Here is a 26,597-nt window from a genome sequence, read left to right as displayed (position 1 = left end):
GACAGGACAATCTACGTGGAACAAAGTATTCTCCACCTCAACCCACTTAATCATTTGAATTAGACAAACTGAGATAGCGTGAGAAAGAATAATAGTTGAGGAAGCTAATCTAAATTGTGAAGGAAGGTGGTTTATTGCATAAATCCACAATTTTTATGAGCCGAGTTCCCTATTGTGGACAAAACTGCATTTTACCATATTAATGCAATGTAATTTTTTTGGCATTCAACTCAGGGCTGGAGAACTTGTGGCCCTCCAGATGCTGTCGGACCACAACTCCCATCATCCCTGACTATTGGTCATGCCGGCAGGGGCCGATGGGAGTTGGGAGTCCAACAACAGCATCTGGAGGGTACCAGGTTGGGGGAGGCTGTGATATAACTATATGAGTAGTGCCTGGATAACTAGCACTGAATATTTATTTTGCTTTTATTTGAAGACACATTTCAGTAGCAGCCTACTGAAATCAACACCTGCGAATGCCCTTTATTGTGCTACTGAAGACTGGAGTCCTATGTTGTGCCTGTCTAGCAAGCCAGTGGGTCCTGGTGGTCCCTTCACTTACTTGCACAATTGAAAACTATTAACTTCATCCACCATCTGAATTAATCCCGTCTATTACATCGGATATTGTTTAAGGAAGAAGAAGAAGAAGAGTTTGGATTTGATATCCCGCCTTTCACTCCCCTTCAGGAGTCTCAAAGCGGCTAACATTCTCCTTTCCCTTCCTCCCCCACAACAAACACTCTGTGAGGTGAGTGGGGCTGAGAGACTTCAGAGAAGTGTGACTGGCCCAAGGTCACCCAGCAGCTGCATGTGGAGGAGCAGGGAAGCGAACCCGGTTCCCCAGATTACGTGACTACCGCTCTTAACCACTACACCACACTGGCTCTCGAAGGAGCTTCTTGGAAAATACCTTGGCCAATAGTCGGAGGCGAAGGTGTAGGCACGGCAATGGGAATGCCAATACTGCTGCTTCCGCTATTTTCTCGACTGCCACTTCCGCCGCTACTGCCACTGTTCAAAAAATAAAATAACAAAAGGTCCAAGCAGATAAATAGATGTCTTTCAAGAACAATTATTCTAATACATGTTATACTTGAAAACGAATCCAGGTCAATAGTGTGACAAATTACCTCCGTTTCACGACAAAGCCAAGAGCTATAAATTAAATCCGCCCCCCCCCCCAAAAAATAGGAAGGAGGGAGAGATCCTTGCCTCTTATTATCATATCAGCAGAGCAGAATGCACAAAATTCTAACAGATACAGATGTAATTAGCTAAGTCATTACGTACTCACACACATCCCCCGTTTCAGCTATCAGAGTATTTAATTAAAAAGTGTAAGCAACCGTTCTGAGAACTAAAGAACTGTTAGCCTAATATAATGTTCCTAAATGGTTACAGGCACCCTAAAGTAATTAAGGGTGATAAATTGCATGTTAAAGGTGTCAAAACATCAGCAATTTGCAACTCTGATGCCATGTACTCTGGAAAAGGTTTCCTTGTTCCCAAAATATCAGAGTGGCACTACACATTAGGACTGTTGTGAAAAAGCACTGGAAGAAGGTGAAGTGTTAGGAGTGTCGGTGAATTTTGTTTAACACTCTGTTCATTAAGCTGTCAGCCAACCTAATGAGAAAGAAAACATATCTCCTAAACACATCTGGTGGGGACAGTGGAGAACCGGGCTTATTTATAGATGTTTAACCCAACAGCAATTCACACCTAAGGACAGGTTTCTCTGGGTGAAACTATACTGGTAGTGATATAATGTGCATTCATCAACCTATCCATGACCCCAATTTATGACCCCAATGTTGTCTGAATAGGGATGCGAAAGGGACAGAGACCCTTTAGAGAAGCTGAGACCTTGATATTTGATCAGAGTAACTTGGTCCTTGTCCAATTTGTAGTTGGCAAAGAAGCAGTGGGTAGAGAACATCTAGGACCGGGCAGAGACTGTTGAGATGCCCTTGTTAAGTTTGCTGCTGCCAAAGGGTGTAACATTACTCCATTTATAGTACTGAAATGTTGTTTTTGCTGCATGCCGTTACATTTGCTATCACTTTCCTGTTTCATTATGGCTACTGTTATCAAATTGTTCTTGCAATGGTTGATTTTGTGATGTGTCACCGCTCTCACTGTTGTAGCAGCTTTGAGAAAATGTTTTGTTTGCGCAAAGGCGGCGTGCAAATAAAGTGACAGTGATGATGCTATCTGGGTGAACATGGTCTCAGTCTGGCCCTCCAGCTTTGCTACGTATTGGAGTAGTGCTGAAGTGTGCTTTTGGGTGAGTCAGAAGCTGGAGAAAATGACCCACATGGATGCAGACCAGTCAGATACAAAAAGAAGGAAGTTAAGCATGCTGCCGGCTAACTTGAGAGCCATTGAGACAACAGTACAAAAGAACAAATTAAAAATATACTACCCACTGCTTCCAATTATCCACAAACATCACAAGACAAAGCGGCAAGCAACAAGCATAAAAAATCAGTCTCTCTGTTTCTCTCTCTCTCTCTCTCTCTCTCTCTCACACACACACACACACACACACACAGAGAGCTACATGAAAGAGAAGAAATAAAGATTGCTACCATGATCAGAGATTATTCCCAGAAAAATTAGTGCTCTGCATGCCAAGGATCTTGAACCTGTTGCCATGGCTGCAGCTGAATCCCGTACCACAAACCACTTACATGACACTGAAGAGTCCATTTCCGCTGCCTCAAATAATGAATGTACAAAAAGACATTTATGCAACCGTTTTAAATAAGACAGTGTTTTAAGTGACTGCAGCCTCTCTCAAAATAGAACTATTGTCATTTTTCAAGCTCGGCAGCAAGTGCTGGGTTTATAAGCTACCATTACGCTGCTCCCCCCAAAAAAATCAAATCACACCCCGCTCATTACAATGACCATTGGTATGTCTTTAACCATTAATGCAGCATAAGCCACAGTGCTGAAAATTCTAACCTCTATTCCACTACAGCCAGCAGCTGTGCTCTATTCTTCTCCAAAGTTTTATTGACACTCACAGGAAGCCAATTTGGAATAAGAAGGTGGTTCTGTTCATTCACAAGAAACCTCTAATAAAAGTCTGGGAATGTAGACTGAAGAATGAGGGAATAAATTTTACATGCCATTTGTAGATAGTGGCCAAATTATATGTCCAGAAGAATCACATGGAATTTTACTACATCAAACTACAGGTGTGAGAAGCTCGGCATGTCTGAACCCTCCCCAATCAAACTATCATTATTTATTAGTAATTTATATTTAGTAATATGCAATTATTTGCATGTTTTAAACAGATTTTATATATGTCTATGGTTTTAATTCTATTCATGTTAAATTGCTTTTTAATGATTGGTTTTCCCCCTGCGTTTTTAACGATTCTTGTTTTTATCTGTAAGCTGTTTTGAGTCCCATCAGGGAAAAAGGTGGAGTATAAAAAAATAATAATTCAATAATTAATCGACACACTGCTTCATGCCAGAATAGACTTCTAAGTGGTTCTGACCAGTTAAACAAACATTAAAATGTGCATCAAAACACAGCAGTGATTAAAACAGGAGACTCAGGTCACAGGATGAAGGGAATGCCTGTGTACACAGGTGTGTCTTCAAAGACCAGCAGAATGCCAATACAGGTACAGATACGATCTCTCCTATTTCTGCAGAGAGTGCGTTCCAGCGCCAGCAGTGAAAAAGCTGGCTTCTATGGCTGATAGCTATCAGCCACAAGTCAATAATTATCAGACTGTGTCAAGACTAAACGGGTTCCATTTGTTGATCTTAATGCCCTTGCCAGGAAATGGATATTCCCTGCAGTGGAATCTGGGAAGGGGCTGACCTAAAATCCCCCAAGATGGACTGCTAGATTTCCAGAAACAGGGTTGTTGTTTTTTATAACACAGTGAAATATTTAAGCATGTAATCTGCCTACCACACCCACACACCCCAAGTCTGAAGTGGGATTTCTCATATTTCAATCGACTACTCGTAACCACGAGACTATATAATTATCTGTTTCTGCAGTTGTCCTAGAATTAACACTTTCTCTACCTAGAAACAGCAAAACACATTAAACTTGTTGCTTCACAGAAGCTTGACAGAAATCTGGTATGTGTGAGCCACACACACTAACTTACTAAGTGTGATCTCACATTATACCGTTAATTTCAGAGTTATAAGTATGACAGCACAACTATTTTCTACTCCTTAAACCATCTATCATCAAGAATTCTCCCTCTCAAAGTAAAAAAAAAAGGGGGGGGAGAATGAAATTGCTATTGGTGCATTTGTTAAAATGGTTAGCAAATATGAATTTTTATTTAGGAAATAGAGGAATGGTTAAGGTATAAAAACAAAAGGTCCTGAAGATCAAGCACTCGAAGAAGATTCGCTCTTGATCTTGTCTTTACATTTTAGGGTACGAAGTGATGGTGGTTATTCAGCAGTGTTACATTTGTTTTACATTTTTACCCTGCCATCCTTCCAGATGAGGCAACAGACATGTTGGTTCTAGGGCTGGGTGATATCTGGTTTTCAACATCACATGATATCACCAGCTAAACGTCACAGTATCTCGATATATTACAATGCATATCTGCGGTGGCAGAAGGTCCCGCCATATCTCCCTGCAGTGGCAGAGGGCCTTGCTGCGCCACCCGGTGGTGGTGGAGGGTACACCACTCTGCCCTGCAGCAGAGGGCATTAACGAGGCTCCCTGCGGCGGTAGAGGGCTTTAAAATGTAAGGAAGTAGTAGATTTAATAAAAATATTAAATAAACTTCCATATAATATATTTATTGTATTTTTAGCTAATTTAAGAGTAGTTTAAGTGATTTACTAGTCAAGTCGCATCTGCTTCCACACTCAGGGGTTTAAGTGGAATCTGTGCATGCATAAGCCCCATTCACTGAGTTCAACTAAACTGACTTCTACTTTCCTTCATTGAATTCAGTCAACTCTTCCCCCTCCTTGCTGCAAGTCCTGCAAGACCTGCTCTCTGTCTAGCCCATTTATAACTGGTCCAGTAAGACAGGGCCCTGACTGTCTCCTGACTGACTCCAGCTGCAAAGGCTGCTTCTGCTGTTAAGGGGTCATCAGCGTATTGATTAGGGGCAGGATCAAGATTTAGTTTTGGAGATGTCCTATTTTAGCTGCTGTCTGGATTATGTCCTTGTATTTTCATTGTCAAAACCTTGTTAGGAATTATTATCAATAGTTTGCTACATAGCACATAGGAGGATGGGTGATATTGTTATCAACAGGTGGGGCAGGGGAAGGCTCAAGATTCCTTAGGCTCACAGAAACACTTCAATATTTATTTGGATCCTGGTGATAGTCAGGATATAAGTCCTGTTTCAGTTTTCTCCCAAGCAGCTGTTCCTTAATTGTGGGCCGGAAGAGACCACGAGTGAATTCTAAAAACCAGGCTCACATATCAATGAGTTCCACGGGCTGTGCTGGAACCACAACTGAATACCCTTTTGTTGCAAACAAAGCAAACTTTAGAAACAGGAAGTGCTTTGAACTAAAAAGTCTTTGTTCCGTATCTCTTATCCTCCAACGTCTTTTATCATGCTTGGTTGGGATCAAGTTTCAGAACAAGCCACCTGCAGAGTCTTGAACTGTACCTGTGTGTTCTGGGCCTCTGGTTCAAGGATGCCGTTCTCCCAGGACTGTGCTGGCTTCCGAGCCTTGCAGGACTGGTCATGTAATCATTAGGGACTGTTGGTGGCTTAACAGGCTCCAAGGTCTTATAAGGTGTGTTCCGTCTGGCAAGATGAAACAAGACACAGAACAAAAGCGGGTGGGGAGAGAGAGAGGGAGGGAGGCTTATTAATTGACTAAGGAAACAAGTAGCTTAACAGTGTTTCTCAAGCTTGGGGGTCCCCCAGCTGTGGTTGGACTACAACTCCCATCATCCCTAGCTAGCAGGACCCATGGCCAACAAACTGAAGCTCAGTCTAGGTAAGACTAAAGCACTGTTAGTGGGAGTCTCCCTAGACCAGATAGCTGGGAGAGGCTGCTTAATGGAGTTACAGTCTATTTGAAGGAGCAGGGATATGGCTTGGGGGAACTTCTGGCTCCTTTGCTGTCACTTGAGACTCAGGTGGTGTAGAGTGGCTTCCATCGGCTTCGACTGGTGGCCTAGCCGCACCCCTATCTGGACAGGGATAGCCTAACGTCCGTTGTCTATGCTCCGGCAATCTCTACGTCTGATTATTGCAACGTATTATATGTGCCTACCCACATTTCTTACCCTTCAACGCAACTGAACCTAACTTTCCACCCCCCAAGCAATTCATTGCCTTCAAAGGCATCACAGAATTCTCCCTTCCTAGCATTAGAGTTCAATAAAATAAAGAGTTCCTTCCAACCCTGTCGGCGCTAAACAGCACTTATTGGTATTTCCTTAGATTTATAACCCTCACGCTCCTTTTTCGAGTTCCCAGCAACTGCTTGCTGCTCTGCGTAGGATTTATATACTCATCTAATCCTTTCTTGTGTCATCTACAGCGCATAATGCCTTTAATACCAGTGGCTAGTTTCTGTAAGAGATTGCCTTTTCTTAAACTTCCACCTACAACCTAAAGCAGGAAGTTTCTACTCTGCTGGGTGTCCAACTTGGCAACTTCTACTTTTTTAAAAAAGAAAAAGCTACATGCTTCATTAAATAATTTGTTTAAAATTCTGTTAAAAATAGCTCCTGTACTTTATGAGTAATCTAGCTTCCTAGATATATATATATTTTTAATCTAAGGAAAATTAAGCAAGCTCACGAATGAAAATTTCTCCTTTTTCTGTATTAAAAACCACTTCCACCCCAAATCAACAAGTCAACTATGCAGTGGGAAAACCATAGAGCCAGCTCTAAACCACAGGTGACTGTTAGATATTAAATATATTTGGATACTACTGTTCAATAATTCAGGTGGTTGTTGTTTTTTATATGCCACCAATCTGACTGAGTTACCCCAACCACTCTGGATGACTACCAGCAAATTATAAAACCACACTAAGACATCAAACATTAAAAACTTCCCCATATAGTGCTACCTTCAGATGTCTTCTAAAAGTCAGGTAGTTGCTTATTTCCTTGACATCTGATGGGAGGGCATTCCATAGGGCAGGTGCCACTACTGAGAAGGCCCTCTGCCTGGTTCCCTGTAGCTTCACTTCTCGCAGTGAGGAAACCACCAGAAGACCCTCAGAGCTGGATCTCAGTGTCCGGGCTGAACAATGGGGGGTAGAGATGCTCCTTCAGGTATACAGGACCGAAGCCATTTAGGACTTTTAAGGTCAGCACCAACACTGTTAAACTACTACTGATTCCATGCCAGGTTACTGGAGCATAAATTCTCTAGTCTGGCTTTCCATGTTTCCCAAAGATGGTGGCATTGTGCATTATTCTAACAACATTCTATATTCCTAGCAATAAACCTATGCCTATGCCTCTTCCACATGCATACACCTCATTCCAAAGCTGGAGCGTTGCTCATTTTTCCACGTTCAACATTTGACTTCTATCCAAGTCAGTCTTCCTCAGACTTTTTGAATCTGAATTTAAACTTCTTTTACCTTCTATATTTTTAAATTCTTATATATGGATGTTTCATGATAACCTATATTTGTAACACCTAGTAAAAGGTTTGGCAAAGAAGATTTTGTGTTTATTTCTTTAAAAATAGCTCAAAAACTTCAATTTTTTGGGAGATTTTGCAAAAAAAAATAATCTCATCAACTTTGCCCAAAAAAGAAAGAAAGAGAGCTCAACAACGTTTGTGTCTGGATTTTCATTTTTTGAAATATGGCAACCCTATCCAAGAGAGGGCTTTCAAGCAGACGCTGCTAATCTCCTTGAAGTTTATTTCTTAGTGTGTCTGAGAAATCACAGCACATCCCCACACCATTCCCTAGGGGTTTTTACCTTCCCAGAGCACCCCAACCTATAGTTTGAAGACCTAGGAATGAATGGTCTAAGACTGGACCAATATAGCAACTTATAGTGTAAAAAAAAGGATGCTCTGGTATGCTATAGACCTCATTCTGGCCCTTGCAGTAGAATGTGCTTGCTTGTAACAGGAATTCAGTTTCTCACCCTCTTCCCACAGCCTCAAGGCTATTACAGATCTTAGCAGGGCTCTGGAGGAGCCAGTCCTGTAAACAGAAAATACCCACCAGGCAAAAACAGATGGACTGATATAATGCCGATGTACCAATTCAATCCACTTAAGGTGTCAGACTGCATAAACAGAACATATTTCAGAGTGGGTGTTCTGTTCACGCATTGGAAACTTATTTTTTTTAAAAAAAATCCTCTTTGGCTGTAACAGGAATGAAATAGCAGTCATCCCTGCCACCCTGGGCCAGCTCTACTATGAGGCAAAGTGAGGCAGCTGCCTTAGGCAGCAGGTGCTGGGAGCAGAGGTGGTAGCAACATGTTGGAGTTACATGCACTCTCTAAACTAGCCTTCTGCACTCCTGTAAAATACCAGAGCTGAAGTAAGACCAGATACTGAAGTCTGCTAAGCTTCTGTATGTGCAACTGGGTGGGTGGGTGTGCCATTCCCCCCCCCCTTCGCCTCAGACAAATATCATTCACTGGCCCCAGCCTCCCTGCCCAGGTTGCAATCCTAAAGGTCACGCGCTAAGGAGATGGCTGTATTGAAACCTGTTGAACCTACTATAAGAAAATGCGCTTTTCGGATTGAGTCAGTTATTCAGTGTAGGCGGTAGTCGCATGGAATGATTCTCAGTCCAAAATATTAAAGGTGATATCCACTTAAATCATACCACTGTAATCAGGGAAACTTCTGAGTGCATTGATTCCATGGGTCTACTCTGAACATGATTTCAGTTGGATACCACCGTGGTATTTTTATAACAGAAGTGCAACTGTACAAGTTAAACAAACACTAGGAGACAGAGACCTCAAATGCTAGAAAACTGTTGACCCAAGCAATTAAAACTATGTTCTTTGTCAACCGAAAAGGAGAATGAAAGTCTTATTCTTACCCCAGAGTTCCCCGGCCCGACATAGGAGGACTTGGTGGTTTTTGTGTGGGCGGATTTGTTCTTGACAGAGTGCCAGTTCTCGCAGGCTGGTTATTTCCATGCTGAAAACCAGAATAATGCTTTAATTTCTTTGGACAGAAATAGCCCCAACTGTTATGTCGATGCAATGCTTGAATACACTAATATATGAAGTGAGGATTCCCAGACAGCTTTTAAACCACAGCTTCTTTTGCTGCATACGGGATTAAAACACAAGAAGAGAAATCCATGCCTAAGCTTTTTAATTCTAAGCCCCCCACCCCACTCCTTTTGCACATTTGCACCCACAGTGAATGAAACCTAAGCTGCGCTAAGCATAAATAACGGCTCATGAACCAAATCTCATTTTAGTGAACGTGTCAGATCCACTGAATTTATTTTGTATTCAAGATTTACATAGGCATGCAAGTGTTTCTGCGAAGCCTGATCTAAGGTGTAAGTCAATAAGAGATAAGCATCTACCTAATCAAAGCAAAGCACTATGTATGTTAGAGAAAAATTAAATTGTTATCTATGGATAAAATGCACTTTGTCAATATATCAGTGATATATTAACTGTCAGTCGGAGCTGAGGTTCAGCACATGTAAACAACCTATGAAGTTGGGGGAAGAGAAGAGAGGAGTATAGGGGAGAAAGAGAAGAGGGGAAAGGACTAGCTTTCAGGTGTAACGGCTCAGCAGCCTCTATTGTCATGGGACATTGTGGGTCAAATGAGAAATAACTCTTCTTACCTTGGCTTTTAGCCACTTACGTTGGCAAAAAGAAAAGGAGGAAGAAAAGTAAAAATTAATGGCAAAATCTCTTACTGTTCACATGGCAGGTTTAAGTACTAATGGCACAATTATTGGCAACATTTGTTTTCTTCACTGTAATCTACAACTGCAGGCCAGTTCAGAGAATAGCTTTCGTTTGCCACCATTGAGAAAGCAGACCAAGTTTCTACAAAAGGAGGAAGTTTTGTCCGTCTCAATTCAGCATTTTTTTAAATTTAAAAAAGTTTCCATCCCTCTAGCAATTGTGAAACGCTCTCCAGGTTGACACTTAGAACCATTCAATGCCTGCAAACACCTGAAGCAGGTGAAGGCAGATGGGGCTGGTGAATAATGCCCACCCCACCCCAAAAGACCAATATTTTGGTCCATGCCTGCTTGGTGCCTTAAAAAAATGGAACCCTAGCCTGTGAAGGTGGATTACATGAGATCACATACAAAAGAGAAAAAAATTGATCTTCCCATCCGGGACATAGCCAGCACACACAAAGATTAATTCTTCCACATAAAGCAATATGAAGTTGTGAATTTCCTGCATTGGCAATGGGGTGGACCAGATGATGTTTTAGGTCTCTTCCATCTCTTTCGATTCCCTTCAAGAAAGACGAATGGACTGCAAGTTATATATACCCAGGGAAATGGTAGTCATTCTGGTTGCATCACCGCTAGCATCCATTCACACAAAGAGATAATCAGCAGCTCTCTGCTAGCCTAGTTCACAGCAACCTCCCTGCATGCAGTTATGTACATTAATATGCAACAAGCTTGAGGATGTGGACTTTTTTTGGGTCAGAATTTCCAAATGCATCATAGACTTGTTGCAGCTGTATGCACACAAGACTATCCACACCAGCACTCTCTTTTCTGATTGGTAGTAGTTCTGAAGCTCAGGAAGAGAGGCTTTTCCAATTCCCAGAAAGAGGTCTTGGCTGGGCCTGTTGTTGCACAACATTTAACTAGAAATTCTAAGGATCAGGCTTGTGACTTTCTACCTGAAAGGCATGTTCTCTGCACCACTGAGTTATGGCTCCACCTTTATACCGTCTGCCCCTTTCACAATATGCTTTGCACACCCAATGTTGCATTTTTGACCTTTTGCTTCTGACGCTAGAGCCTTGGGGGGAATAAAGCCCAGCTAGGAGAAATGGGATGGCAAAAAAGAAAGCGAATGTCAGCACAGCCGAAGAGTCAGATCAGATATGAATTCACTGGGTAGCTGTGGTCAAGTAATTTCTTAGTCACACGTTACCCCTCTGTAAAATGAAAATTATTTATGACCTATCTCAGATGGAGGCTAGGAAGATGCATTAGGGCTGTGCAGCGTTTTGGATTCCCAGGACAGAGAGAACATGAAAAGAGGAGTATAAAAAGATATACCGTATTATTCCGTGTGTAAGACCATGTTTTTTTATTATAAAAAATGTTGAAATTGGGGGTCGTCTTATACACGGATAGTGCAGAAAGGGGAACGGATGACTGATGGCAGCTGTGAGTAGGAGATTGTCAGTGGCGATTGGGCGGGTAATTGGTGGCTGCAGCAAGGCCTGCTGGTGATTGGCTGCTGCTGTGGCAGTGATTGGCAGCGGCGGTCAGGCGGGCGAGCCAAAAAAAGCTGAACAACCCTGGGCAATCTCCCATTTCCTTAATTTGGGGTCTGAAAAAATAGGGGTAGTCTTATACACGTGGGTGTGTTATACACAGAAAAATACAGTATGTGGTGTGGAGAAAAAAGCTTCCATCTTCCCTCTTCCTCTCATATGACTAGAATCCAGTGTAATCTAATGAAGCTGATTGGTGGGAGATTCAGAACTGGCAAACAGAAGTACTATTTCAATCAGGGCACAGTTAGCCCACGGAATTTGATTCCACAAATTGTAGCGCTGGCCACTAGCTTAGAGAGCTTCAGTGATGCTTGCCCAGCATGGTGCGCTGGTCTTATTTAGCTGCTCACCAGGTCTTACAAAGGACCTTTGAACACAGAGTTTGATTTCAAGCAGGTTGTCTGATATTATTGTGACTCTAGGTGCCTGACAGGTTGATTTGTGGAGGGTGGAAGGGGAAAGGATAGGGGACAAAGTTCCCCGCATCTGATCTCAGGCTAAGTGTAGGGCTTTTTTCTGTCTAAGTGGATTTAGTGTAAGTATATTACACTTTAGTGTAAGTATTATATCAAAAAGCAATCTTCTATTCAGGCAATGTGCGCTTTTAAAAATTAGGATTAATATTAAAAAAGGCACACAGCTTTGTACACATTTGCATAAATATATCTCATGAAAGAGAACCCGAGGGAAATTCTTTAATCACAAACTAGTGCTGGATTGCAATGCCAGATTAAAGAAATCTCTTGTCTGCACAGGTAGGCAAGTTTTCCATAAGATGTGCAGTGTGTTTGCAATAAAATAATTTAAGGAGTTGTTTTCCCAGTGGGTGACATGCAATTTCTACAAGGAAGTGCTTTCTGCATAGGAAGTTGGTTCCTTCTAACGGTGCCTGGAAAATTAAGCTCTGTACCTTCCCCAAGTCCTCAAAGTACTTAAAATGGTAACTCAACAGCATCCCTTCCAATATGATCCTGTCTGAGTATTAAAATCTGCAAGGGGGGGGGGCTTTTTTCATTTTTCCACAGGTGAGGAAGCTGCATTGTGTGGTGACCCAAGACATGTCTTTCCTTGACTACTGCCCTAGCTATTGAGCTCCTGAAACACAACTGGAATAATCTCTGTTCATCTTATACACCAATTAAATACATTCATCCTCTCCCTGGGAAGAATGATAGATATTCTGTTGTATGTAATTCTTAATTACTGTTACAGCTTTCTTGATTGCTGTTACCCACCCTGGGCTCATGAAAGTGATGAAGGGTCAGATATAAATTAAGGCAATACATAAATAACAAATCCTTAAAGCATTCCATAAAAAGATAGCCCAGTATTACTCCTATATTGCAGATCAGGGACCTGGAGGCGAGAAAGAGTAGCTTGCAGAAAACCACCCCATGAGTTCATGGCAGGAGGTGAGATTTGGAGTAAGAAGCTTCCAGCTCAAGCTGAGTTCACTTTACTTCTCAATATGTGCTAGTAGTGTGATTGTGTTATCATCACCATCAGACAAACACACACACACAGAGCCATACCAATTTTTATATTTGACAGACAAACAATGAGCTCCTGAAACATTTTCCAATTCCAAAATTTGGTATGGGCTGGCTTGCAAAATCATCAGATCAGGAATCAAAGCAGCAGCAACAAGAGAAACTGGTGTAAAGAATATGCTCCATTATTAAGCACAAATTCTGTAGACACAGAAAATGGAAAACAGTAAGGAAGGCAGGGGGCATTTTTACACTTTGGTGTGTCATGAAAGGAGTGACAGAGTTGTCTCCACTCTGAAGCCCACTACTGGAAATCTGTGGAACTGAGTTCTGATCACCCTTTCACAAGACTCACAATAATATACATACAGTGACCTTTATAAAGAGCCAAAACCTTTCCTGCAAAACAAAAAGCAGCACTGTTCCAACATTTCTTCTTTTTCTTACAAATGAAAGGCATGTCAAGAACACTAGAGGAAGAGAACTGGTTATGTTGTCAGTTCTCTTCAATTTGAATTTAAACACACAGGGCTTTCCTTTTGCGGTCACTCCTAAATACAACTGCACAACCGCTTGCTTTCAACACACCTTTGAGAGGATTTAAGAGGCATTTAAGTGCATTCAAGGAAAACGTATTTCATAAATTGCTTTCGCGAGGGAAAGGAGCAGCTCCATCGAAGTCTGCCTGCTTCCTTGTTTCCCTCCTCCATTTTTGCATCACTGCATCTGTTCTCAGCTTGCCAGAGCTTTTAACAAACAGATGCTAAACACATAGCACTATCACAAACAATCACAGCTTCAAAATGCAGTGGTAGTAACATTTGGCTGGCACAGCACAGATGTGACTGAAAGGACTGCCTTTATTTTAGAGAAAAGATCTAATGATATATTCTTCCAGGAAGGACCAAAACAGGAGAAAGCAACTGATATTCTCAGAACTCAAATGAAGACTAGCATTCTGGCTGAAAATACAATTGGATTAATAAATTTATTTATACCCTTGTGATATGTAGACTTTCTTGTTCAGATGTAATGAGATGCAGCAAATCTCAAGTCCTCCCAATCCACTTCACCTCAGTCAGTTGGAGGAGTTTGCAAACCCTTTTTGTTGCTTTGGTCTAACCTTAGTTAAGCGATATGCCCTAACTGGGGAAAACTGCAGTTAGCCCCTAAAAAGCCAACTGTAAAGAACAGTTTAACTATGTCTGCTCCCACTAAACATAATTAAAATTAACCACAGTTTAAGGTTCACACAACACTAAACTGTGGTTAACTGGAACTGGAAGCGGAAGCTGTGCCAATTTCCTCCTTACGATCAATGAAACAGGAGGAAAGGGAAGACTGTTTCCTAGTTTTATTGCAGTACTGTATCAACAGAATGGTGTACTACCAAACAGATGCAGTAACTACTTAAGAGCTATTTTAGAAAATCTAGAATAGCAACTTAAAATATCATTTGGTACCCCAAATACTTGAGGAGGGCAGGGAAAAGAACTAAATTCTTACCTTTACACCATGACCCACGTCATCCAGCACTGTGTAGTCTATAGGTTTTCGAATATACCTTACAGGACGCTCCATGTTTGCTGGCGCAATGATTTTGTGTGTTCTGGATGTATTCTTATTGGTTGTCAAAATGCCGATCTCTCTACGGGCCACCTTCTCTTTATGTATGTCCACCGTCTACAAAGAGGAAAAGTCAGAAATTCATGCCTGTGATATAAAACTTAGCCAAACAATTTTCCCCGCTCATCATCATCATTTATTTTATTAAAAATGTAAAGCCAATATAAATGGTAATATTTGCAATGTTTTTGGACACCTCTGATCATAACCAAATTCTGCTTGATGGTTCCTGAGATCAAGCAATGGGTTTTCATCCTTCATTTCTTTACACCCTGTTTGATCTGAGACTTCAACCATTCAGGGCTTTTCTGCATTCAGTTGGTAAAATCTGGGTTGATCCCAATGGACACAGTAGGTTCCAAATATAATAGAGTAAAGGAAATAAACTGGATGTAGAATGGTGAGCAGTCATAAGATGCACTATTGTTCTAAAAATCAGTTGCTGAAATGGTCACGTACCGTATTTTTCGCACCATAGGGCGCACCGGACCATAGGGCGCACCCAGTTTTTAGGGGGGGAAAATCAAGAAAAAAAATATTTCCCCCCCAGCCCCAAAGAGCAGCGTACAGGCTGCGCACAACCTCTGCCTGCCGGAGGGGTTGCGCACAGCTATGGAGCAAGCCAATGCAGCGAGCGGGATGGATCCCGCTCGCTGTTTTGGCTTCCCCTTTAGCCCCGTGCAGCCTCTCCTTGCCAGGAGACGCTGCGGAGGGCTAAAGAATCCATAGCCCCGTGCAGCCTCTCGTTGCCGGAGGGGTTGCGCACAGCTATGGAGCAAGCCAAGGCAGGGGGCGGGATGGATCCCGCTCGCTGTTTTGGCTTCCCCTTTAGCCCCGTGCAGCCTCTCCCTCCCGGGAGAGGCTGCGTGGGGCTAAAGAATCCATAGCCCCGTGCAGCCTCTCCTTGCCGGGAGACGCTGCGCAGGGCTTTCCTGGCACACTTTAAAAGGGCTGCACAGCTTCTTCTGGCTTTCCTGGGAGGTGGGAGAAGCTACTGATGCGGCCAGTCAGTCCCTTCTCCCTCCTGGGGAAAAGCCTGCAAGAGCGCACAGAGCTTGGGGGCTTTTCCTGACTGCCTCCCCCCTGCATTCGCTCCATAGGACGCACACACATTTTCCCTTGCTTTTTAGGAGAGAAAAAGTGCGTCCTATGGTGCGAAAAATACGGTAATTGCAAGGAAGCTAGTATTTCCATGCTCAGATATCATTTCCCCCCACGCTGCCTTGTAATTACATGATTATATAGTACAGTTACACTTATACTTACAGCATCATACCTTTCAGCTTATGTAAAGTATACACATGGAAAGTGGGAAAAACAAACATCACAGGAAATAAATTCTTTGTTATAAGGACACAAACCAAGAAGTGAGCCACAGAACTGCGAGACAGTCAACTAACGGAGCTAAATGCTAAATTTCCAGAATTGGAAAAGCAAGAAGAGAGAATCTAGCACACAAGGAATTCAAAGAATCACCCTGGAAAGGCTCGAATCCTGACACCAAACACTAATCTCAAAATATAATTCAAACTATGTACCGTATTTTTCGCTCTATAGGACACACTTTTCCCCTTCTAATAAGTAAGGGAAAATGTGTGTGCGTCTTATGGAGCAAATGCAGGCTGCGCGGCTAAGCCCAAAGCCAGAACAGGGAGACGGAGTGCTGCGCAGCGCTCCGTCTTGCTGTTCAAGCTTGGGGATGGCTGGCAAAGCCTCCGCAGGGCTCTGCAGAGGCTTCAAAGGCTGTCCTCGAAGCCAGAACAGAGAGATGGAGCGCTGTGCAAAGTGGCTTACAACAGACCATAGGAAGGAAAACAAGTTTGAAGCTGAAACAAGTCTATAGGGCAAAGGAATTTCATAAAGAAATGCAACACAGCAAGGAAGCCTTCCTCACCCTCTAACTTGTTTGCAAGTAACAATAATCTTCCTTGCCCTTCACTGGGCCTCCACGTTCACCATCTCTCTCTATAGCTCTTTGCAATGAATGTGCCCCTATAAATCTGGTGCATCAATCACTTTGCATATCATTGGCACACATAAAACTGACCCCACAGCTCCTCTTCCAGTAAAAGTTGAGTTAACAAGATTTCATAGGCCACTTTTGGTGCACTGGGAATGTTTTTACCATAAACAGCTATTTTATTGCCTCTAATAATGGGAATATGTGGCCCACGGAAGGTTGTGTTTTTGCTTGTTTTTGCTTTAATCACGTTAGGGAGGGAATGCTACCACACTGCTACTTAATCAAGTCTTACTCAAACTTTACTATTCCAGGCTGCCATTTCAGTCAAAGAACTGCACAATTGTAGTATGTTTGGTTTTGATAAATACCTGTTTCAACGTAAACAGACAATATTTGTTTGTGTGCAAAAGAGAGAGAAGAGGCTTACATGAGGAGTAACACTGATGCAAACCAACAGGAGGATAAGGTAAAGGGACCCCTGACCATTAGGTCCAGTCGTGGCCCACTCTGGGGTTGCGGCGCTCATCTCGCTTTACTGGCCGAGGGAGCCGGCGTACAGCTTCTGGGTCATGTGGCCAGCATGACTAAGACGCTTCTGGCGAACCAGAGCAGCGCACGAAAACGCCGTTTACCTTCCCACCAGAGCGGTACCTATTTATCTACTTTTGCACTTTGACGTGCTTTCGAACTGCTAGGTTGGCAGGAGCAGGGACTGAGCAACAGGAGCTCACCCCGTCGCGGGGATTCGAACTGCTGACCTTCTGATCAGCAAGTCCTAGGCTCTGTGATTTAACCCACAGCGCCACCTGCATAGTTTGTTTATTAAATGACAAATTTCCCAGTTTTTGGTGGGGGCCTCATGGAGCACATGGAGTCAGTGGCATTCTTGCAACAGTGGGGCTGCTCTCATTAGGATGGGGTAGTTGTCATATCAGAGGTGCGGTCACTGCCATCCACATCTCACTATTGCCTCTCACTGCCCCATCCTTGTCTGGATATGCCAGGGGTCGGCAACCCGCGGCTCTTTTACACCTTTGCCGCGGCTCCGCAGATCCTCGGGGACCCTGAGCAGAAAAGCAGAAGCGCCAGAAAGAGGAGGGGGATGGAGCTGGGCAGCCGAGCCGGGCAAAGCAAGGCGGCGGCTGCTGGGATGGAGGAGGAGGCGGCCGGAGAAGGGCTGCTGCTGCTGCTGCTGCTTCTGCCGCCGGAGGGAAGTTCTGCCAGGTGGCTTCATGGCTCATAGCTTCGCCCGGGGTAGGACGGGCGGCGGCGAGGGGGACGCCTCGCCTGGAGGACGGTGAGGAAGCGGCCGAGCAGCTCACGGCGGCGCCTCTTCCCTCATGGTGCAGGGAGCGAGGAAGAAGAGGAGGAGGGCGGTGGCAGGAAGGCACGCCAGGGCGCAGCGGCGGTTCTCCCCTCAGGTGGACGCGGCTGCCACTGCCACCGCCGGCACCTGCCACACACAGGCGCGCTCCCTTTCGCCGTCGCGGCAGCCTGCCCGCCCTCAGGCCCCGCACGCAGCGCCCCGTGACGTCGAGAGCCGCCCAACCAGGCCACACTCTCCTCAGCCCCGCGCGCGAGGCACCTGAGGCGAGGGAGAGAGAGCGCGCGCTCGAGGGAAATGGCGGGGTGGGGTTTTTGTGTGTGTGTGTGTGTTTGTGAGGGGTGGCGGTGGTGCTTCGGGATCCTTTTCCGTGCCTTGCTTCTGAGTGGCCGCCGAGTTGAGGGAGAGCACCTGAGGTGAACCACAAAATGGGCCCGCCCTCCCTGTCAGGGAGGAAGGGGTGAATTATGTCAGTGACGAGGAGGGGGTCCAGAGGTAGTCAGCAGGTGCCGTGATGCAGCATCTCGGCCTGAGAGAGAGGCGGGGGAGCACGAGAGCAATTGCAGGGGGGGGCTGTTAGGCACCAAAATCCTGCATGCGGGATTTCCCCCGTTCTCTCGTGCCTATGCAATTCCTGCCCTTCTCCCTTCCCCCTCAAGACAAGCAAATGAAGAAGGGAAGAGTATTAGCTGACATGTCCCCGAATCCCATGGAAAGCACCACAGATTCCTTTGCTTACCAGCTCTTTTTATTTTAAGTTGGCTTCAAACCTGTAATTGTGTAGGTGTATGTATGTATACATATACACACATAAATATTCATATCTCTTCCCTCTCACCTTCCTTTCACCCAGTTTCTCTGGCACTGGTTTATAAATGCTGCTATGTAGAAATGATGAGAAAGTTGCACCAGCAGAAGGAATGGATATGTGCTGTTAGTAAAAAGAAAGGGAGTTGAACTGCAGGGAGGGACAGACACTTTTCTATGTATTAATTTGTATAATGCCCTCTATGCACATGGTGCTTTGCAAAAAATGGATATGAGATGTACCATACCCCTCTTTGCTATCTGAAATAGACTCAGGGAAAAGAGAGAGAATGGGGGGAAGGAGAAGAATGTGTGGTTATTTACATTTGGCTTGTTTTGCGGCTCCCAGTTTGTTTTTTTTCTTCGGAAACGGGTCCAAGTGGCTCTTTTTGTCTTAAAGGTTGCAGACCCCTGGGATATGCGAAGGATGTCTGTTGAGAGGACAGTCTCCACTCACTGGGGGACTTTGTTGAATTTCTAACCCAAGCAATCACTTAATTTAAAATTATAGGGTACAAAAAATTCAGGACTCATTTACTCCTGATCCCTGAACTACTACAACTCTGCATGCCAATTCAACCTGGAGTATCTAAGCAGACTGCACAGAACAACAACATTTGTTTAAAGGTATCAGGAGCCAGCCACAAAGAACTTGCATTCCCTCACCAACGCATACTCCCCTTGCTGGTATTTTTTTTAAAAATATTTTTTTCTATTGGTTTTACATAATTTTACAAGTTAACTTTAACCATTTCAAACATTAAAATAAAAGGTTCTTTCAAACCTTCGGACCTCCCTCCCTCCCTCCCTCCCTCCCTCCCTGGGTTCCATATTTAAAATAAAGTATTCTGCATCTTTTACCCTTATCCATGTATTATATATCCATAGTTACCATAAGTGATTCCACATTACAAGTGTCATTATATCCCTGCCAATGATTTTAACTGTTTACTGTGGTCTTTTAAATATATTGAAAAACCAGTCGTTTAGGAATACTTGATCTTCCTGGTTTCTGATCTTTCCCATCAGTTTCGCCATCTCTGTGTACATCAGTTTAGTCTGCCATTCTTCTCTGGTCGGTATCACCTTGCTAGTCTTAACCATGGTTACCAACTTTGAATCCTAGTTTCAAAACCTAGTCTTGGATCCAAAAGTGTGCATGTGTATATGCGTGTATCTAATTTCTGGTCTAGCAGCCCCTTGTGCCAAATGGAGCAGCAATCTGCCAACCTATGTGGGCAATCTTTTGGGGAGGCGCATAAGCGTTGCGGTAGGAAAACGGGTCTAGAAAGCTGCACTCCAACCTTTGTACCCCAGCCCTGGTTAAAAAGTGAAGCCAAAGAGGAGGAGATATACAATATCTCTCTCTCACACACACACACACACACACACACACACCATGCATGTACAGTGGTACCTCAGGTTAAGTACTTAATTCATTCCGGATGTCCGTTCTTAATAATAATAATAATAATAATAATAATAATAATAATAATTTATTATTTATACCCCGCCCATCTGGCTGGGCCTCCCCAGCCACTCTGGGCGGCTTCCATAAAAACCAAAAATACAGTAAAATATCACACGTTAAAAACTTCCCTGAACAGGGCTGCCTTAAGATGTCTTCTGAATGTCAGGTAGTTGTTTACCTCTTTGACATCTGCTGGAAGGGCATTCCACAGGGCGGGCGCCACTACCGAGAAGGCCCTCTGCCTGGTTCCCTGTAGCTTTGCTTCTCGCAATGAGGGAACCGCCAGAAGGCCCTCGGCGCTAGACCTCAGCGTCCGGGCAGAATGATGGGGGTGGAGACGCTCCTTCAGGTATACTGGACCGAGGCCGTTTAGGGCTTTAAAGGTCAGCACCAACACTTTGAATTGTGCTCGGAAACGTACTGGGAGCCAATGTAGGTCTTTCAAGACCGGTGTTATATGGTCTCGGCGGCCGCCCCCAGTCACCAGTCTAGCTGCTGCATTCTGGATTAGTTGTAGTTTCCGAGTCACCTTCAAAGGTAGCCCCACGTAGAGCGCATTGCAGTAATCCAAGCGGGAGATAACCAGAGCATGCACCACTCTGGCGAGACAGTCCGCAGGCAGATAGGGTCTCAGCCTACGTACCAGATGGAGCTGGTAAACAGCTGCCCTGGACACAGATTTGACCTGTGCCTCCATGGACAGCTGTGAGTCCAAAATGACTCCCAGGCTGCGCACCTGGTCCTTCAGGGGCACAGTTACCCCATTCAGGACCAGGGAATCCTCCACACCTGCCCGCCTCCTGTCCCCCAAAAACAGTACTTCTGTCTTGTCAGGATTCAACCTCAATCTGTTAGCCGCCATCCATCCTCCAACCGCCTCCAGACACTCACACAGGACCTTCACCGCCCTCACTGGTTCTGATTTAAAAGAGAGGTAGAGCTGGGTATCATCCGCATACTGATGAACACCCAGCCCAAACCTCCTGATGATCTCTCCCAGCGGCTGCATGGGAAGTACAGTTTCTTAACCTGAAACTGTACTTAACCTGAAGCATCACTTTAGATAATGGGGCTGCCTGCTGCTGCTGTGCCACCAGAGCACGATTTCTGTTCTCATCCTGAACCAAAGTTCTTAACCTGAAGCACTATTTCTGGGTTAGCGGAGTCTGTAACCTGAAGCGTATGTAACCTAAAGCGTATGTAACCTGAGGTACCACTGTAACACTTATCCTCACTACAACAATCAATTCCTTGAGATTCCCATTTTAGAGATGAGGAAACAGCAGACAGATTTCCTGGGGGAGAGCATCCCATTTTTTTCAATCCAGAACAGTGTTTCTGAGGCAGTGGGCCTCAGTGTCACAGTCTTCCCAGTGGTGCCTTCTACCTTGCAAGCCCTGCCCCCTAGCAAGCAATATCAGTAATTATGGGCTCATTATGCCAAACTCTCCCTCCATTTTGTGACTATCTATGCCCCACCATTTTGCAACTGTTGGGCCTCAGTCATCTTCAGCCCTATCAAGAGGGAAGATCAGGAACCACTGCTCTAGAAGACTCTTCTGTAGCATAAGACTACACCTGGAAGACTCTTAACTCTCATATCCCTTTACATGTTTGTATTATTATTTTTGTGGGGGGGGAGTGTTTAAAAATTATGTTCCAAAAGCCGCAGCCAGCACTTTCAACCGAAGTCTCGAATAGACCCACTTGTCCTTAAAGATTGCAATTTCCCTTTCTTCAGTTGAAAAGGGTACAAAAACACAGCCAAAAGAGCTAAGCACATGCTGTCAGAGTTAATTCAGCTTCAGCATTCAGAAAGGGCAATAGGACTTTGCATGTGCCCAAATGGTTCTTTGGTTTGGCACACTGCAGTGCCTGTGAAGTACAGCACTCTCTTTTCTTCCAGCCTCAGAGAAAATGATTTCATGATTGTTACCATGGAGCAGGGAAATGCCACTCAGGAGAGATGTCAGCAGGTTAAGAGTTTTTGCCGGCGAGAAAGTAAAACAATCTATCCAACCAACTTTGTACAGTCGCTGCCATTAACTGCACTTCCTATGTGTGCATATTCTTCTAGGAATAGTTAGAGACTGGGATACTGGGCCTCTGCTGAATTTTCAGGCGTTTCATTTTTTAAAAAAAATAAGCCTTTTAATATTTTTACCTGCAGCAATATCAGCAGCAAACACAGGCAGCATTCTGCCAAATCTACTTCCGTCTGCCAGGGTTTTAAACGAATGGATTCAAGGCACTCTGATCACTTACATTAAAAAATAAACTACTGAGTACTTGTAAGTACATAACAGAATGCAATATTAGCACATAACAGAATGCAAAAAAAAATGCATAGCAGGGGGTTGGACTAGATGACCCTTGGGTTCCCTTCGAACTCTGATTCTATGAAAATCAAAGAGAGCTGTTTGATTTCTTCATTCAATTCAAGCTTCTTCTTTTTTTAAGAATATGTAAGCTGAGCTTTTGTTAATTGCACTCCAGCTATGCTAGCTATAAGCACCAAAACAGAAACGGAATGCATGTACAGCTTGCAATCCTCAATACAGAGAAGTGAACTCAGTCAACAGGACTTGCTTCTGAGTGAAAACACATGCACAGGATAAAGCGAAGGGAAAGTGTCACTGCACAGAGCTTCATATCTGCTGGGTAACCAGCACAGCTGTAAAATGGAAGTATATATTGCTGCAACAACCTAAATTAGGAAGGAATGGATGAAGAAATATGATAACATCATCTCTCCCAAAGACACTCCCCGCACTCACTCAACCCAAAAGTGTTATGAAGAGATGGGGCCTGAGATCAGAATGCAACTGTTTACAGAGAACAGAAGAAATGCCAGCTTAGTTTTGCACAGCAACTTTCTCTCTAGCTTCTCTTAGCTGCCTTACAAAATCAGTTAAGATCAGTCTTTGCATAAATACAGCTGCTTTGCGTCAGCAGGTCACCAGCTCTCCAAGAGCTTGCACACTTCCCTAAGTCTGAAAAGCTGACATTTCTGCAGAACGTTAATAACAAACTGTTAATGTGCTACTTAATTTTCACAGCGTACTTAGAAAACGTCTAATATTAGAAACATTCAGTGGGGAATGGATATGGCCAAAAGAAATCTTCTTAAAATTGAGTTTACACAAGAGTTCTCCGGGTGTTCTGAGTGCAGTACAACATTTTACTTTGGATACAGAATTCAGCATTTTGAGAACCACATTTCTAAATTATGTCTGCCTGTGCAGAGAAGATTACCGTATTTTTCGCACGATTGGACGCACCGGACCATAGGGCGCACCTAGTTTTTTTGGGGGGAAATAAAGGGGGAAAAATTCCCTTTATTTCCCCCCCCCAAAAGCAGGTCAGGGAAACCGAACCAGGTCGAGGAACAGCGGGATAGTGGTGCTGCGCCTCCCTGCTGTCCCCCGAGCTTGTGGGGCTGGCTGATGTCTGCCTGGCGCGAGGGGCGCTCTGCTTCAGGGCGCCCCACCCGCCGGGCGGCAGGCTGCTATCCGCAGCTTGGAGAGCCTTGCAGGGAACTCCTGCAGGGCTCCCCACCCTGCGGATGTCTGCCCGGCGCGAGGGGCGCTCTGATTCAGGGCGCCCCGCCCGCCGGGCGGCAGGCTGCTATCCGCAGCTTGGGGAGCCTTGCAGGGAACTCCTGCAGGGCTCCCCACCCTGCGGATGTCTGCCCGGCGCGAGGGGCGCTCTGATTCAGGGTGCCCCGCCCGCCGGGCGGCAGGCTGCTATCCGCAGCTTGGGGAGCCTTGCAGGGAACTCCTGCAGGGCTCCCCACCCTGCGGATGTCTGCCCGGCGCGAGGGGCGCTCTGATTCAGGGCGCCCCACCCGCCGGGCGGCAGGCTGCTATCCGCAGCTTGGGGAGCCTTGCAGGGAACTCCTGCAGGGCTCCCCACCCTGCGGATGTCTGCCCGGCGCGAGGGGCGCTCTGATTCAGGGCGCCCCACCCGCCGGGCGGCAGGCTGCTATCCGCAGCTTGGGGAGCCTTGCAGGGAACTCCTGCAGGGCTCCCCACCCTGCGGATGTCTGCCCGGCGCGAGGGGCGCTCTGATTCAGGGCGCCCCACCCGCCGGGCGGCAGGCTGCTATCCGCAGCTTGGGGAGCCTTGCAGGGAACTCCTGCAGGGCTCCCCACCCTGCGGATGTGTTCCCGAAGCGCCGGGCGCTCTGCTTTCAGGGCGCCCGACGCTCCGGGAAGCAGGCTGCTATCCGCAGCCTAGACATCCCTGCGGGATCTCCCGCAGGGTTGCCTAGGCTGCGGATGAGTTCCCGAAGCGCCGGGCGCTCTGCTTTCAGGGCGCCCGATGCTCCGGGAAGCAGGCTGCTATCCGCAGCCTAGACATCCCTGCGGGATCTCCCGCAGGGTTGCCTAGGCTGCGGATGAGTTCCCGAAGCGCCGGGCGCTCTGCTTTCAGGGCGCCCGACGCTCCGGGAAGCAGGCTGCTATCCGCAGCCTAGACATCCCTGCGGGATCTCCCGCAGGGTTGCCTAGGCTGCGGATGAGTTCCCGAAGCGCCGGGCGCTCTGCTTTCAGGGCGCCCGACGCTCCGGGAAGCAGGCTGCTATCCGCAGCCTAGACATCCCTGCGGGATCTCCCGCAGGGTTGCCTAGGCTGCGGATGAGTTCCCGAAGCGCCGGGCGCTCTGCTTTCAGGGCGCCCGACGCTCCGGGAAGCAGGCTGCTATCCGCAGCCTAGACATCCCTGCGGGATCTCCCGCAGGGTTGCCTAGGCTGCGGATGAGTTCCCGAAGCGCCGGGCGCTCTGCTTTCAGGGCGCCCGACGCTCCGGGAAGCAGGCTGCTATCCGCAGCCTAGACATCCCTGCGGGATCTCCCGCAGGGTTGCCTAGGCTGCGGATGAGTTCCCGAAGCGCCGGGCGCTCTGCTTTCAGGGCGCCCGACGCTCCGGGAAGCAGGCTGCTATCCGCAGCCTAGACATCCCTGCGGGATCTCCCGCAGGGTTGCCTAGGCTGCGGATGAGTTCCCGAAGCGCCGGGCGCTCTGCTTTCAGGGCGCCCGACGCTCCGGGAAGCAGGCTGCTATCCGCAGCCTAGACACCCCTGTGGGATCTCCCGCAGGGTTGCCTAGGCTGCGGATGGGTTCCCGAAGCGCCGGGCGCTCTGCTTTCAGGGCGCCCGACGCTCCGGGAAGCAGGCTGCTATCCGCAGCCTAGACATCCCTGCGGGATCTCCCGCAGGGTTGCCTAGGCTGCGGATGAGTTCCCGAAGCGCCGGGCGCTCTGCTTTCAGGGCGCCCGACGCTCCGGGAAGCAGGCTGCTATCCGCAGCCTAGACACAGCTAGCGGAGCGCTAATCCCGAAGCTTGGGGCTGCGGAGCTCAGCGCGCCCCAAGCTTCTGGGTGCCGGCAAGGTCTAGACGGCTAGCGGAGACCTTGCCGGCACCCAGAAGCTTGGGGCGCGCTGAGCTCCGCACGCCCCAAGCTTCGGGATTAATGCAGCGCTCCGCTAGCCGTGGGAGAGCTGGGTCTCCCACGGCTAGCGGATAGCTTCCTGAAGCCTGGAGAGCGAGAGGGGTCGGTGCGCACCCACCCCTCTCACTTTCCAGGCTTCAGCGAAAGCCTGCATTCGCTCCATAGGACGCACACACATTTTCCCTTGCTTTTTAGGAGGGAAAAAGTGCGTCCTATGGTGCGAAAAATACGGTAGATTAGCGCCTTTAATCTTTAAGATTTGTAGAGAGCTTCACTTCCATGAGGTGGATTGAGGCACTCGCCGCAGGTGGCAGATGGGGGAGATCAAAGTGTTCACCCCTCAGTTTTAAGCCTGAATATGCCCAACATGGCTGTTCACCAGTTCCTGCCTGCCACCCCCTCCCTTCCCCCTGGCTATGGCAGTGTGGGTGCTCCCACCTTTGCTCTGAGGAAAGGGCCCTTCCTTCTACTCCATGAATTCTTCTTCCCTTCAGGCACTGAGTACTGACTGAAATACAGTGGAACCTTGGTTCTCGAACACCTTGGTACTTGAACATTTCAGCTCCCAAACGCCAAAAACCCAGAAGTAAGTGTTCCGGTTTCCGAACACTTTGCGGAAGCCGAACGTCCGATGCTGTTGTTTCCAGGACACCTGCGCCAATCAGAAGTCGCGCCTTGGTTTTCAAACGTTTCAGAAGTCGAACGAACTTCCGGGATGGATTATGTTCAAGAACCAAGGTACCACTGTATTCCAACAAGGTGGACAGTATGCAGAAGAAGAGCAACCAAGGATATAACTCACGCTAAAATGTAACATCATCTGCTAGCCTTTAAGGGGTCACAAAGCTCTTTGTCGTTTGCGATCCAAAAAAAGGAACTAGAATACTAAGTGAAATTTATTCCACTGGGCAATAAACTCAATGCATGTGTGCAGAAAGAATTTAACTGGCCTGTGACAAAAGCTACATCAGGAAGCACACATATTACGGCAGATAAAATACCAAGAATATCTTCCTGCTGTTCCCTGG

At 46.1% G+C, this 26,597-nt stretch overlaps 1 protein-coding gene across 9 annotated transcripts in view; it reads right to left on the bottom strand.

Moving 5' to 3' along the window:
* The window catches only part of ABI1 (abl interactor 1), a 100,704-nt gene that overhangs the window by 16,057 nt on the left and 58,050 nt on the right, over positions 1-26,597 (bottom strand). For 5 of the 9 annotated variants that reach the window (XM_053410120.1, XM_053410121.1, XM_053410113.1 and 2 more), the window contains exons 3-7: positions 14,437-14,613; positions 9,801-9,815; positions 9,030-9,130; positions 5,645-5,785; positions 917-1,017 (exon numbers count right to left, since the gene is read on the bottom strand). In XM_053410120.1, coding sequence (XP_053266095.1) covers positions 917-1,017; positions 5,645-5,785; positions 9,030-9,130; positions 9,801-9,815; positions 14,437-14,613 — 535 coding nt within the window. The remainder of the gene's footprint in view (positions 1-916; positions 1,018-5,644; positions 5,786-9,029; positions 9,131-9,800; positions 9,816-14,436; positions 14,614-26,597) is intronic. The other 4 variants (XM_053410112.1, XM_053410116.1, XM_053410117.1 and 1 more) reach the window with 1 other exon arrangement.

The sequence above is a fragment of the Podarcis raffonei genome, chromosome 12 (assembly GCF_027172205.1).
Source record: "Podarcis raffonei isolate rPodRaf1 chromosome 12, rPodRaf1.pri, whole genome shotgun sequence".
NCBI lineage: Eukaryota > Metazoa > Chordata > Lepidosauria > Squamata > Lacertidae > Podarcis > Podarcis raffonei.
Note: the sequence above shows the minus strand (reverse complement) of the source record. Positions and strands in the feature narration are given on the sequence as shown.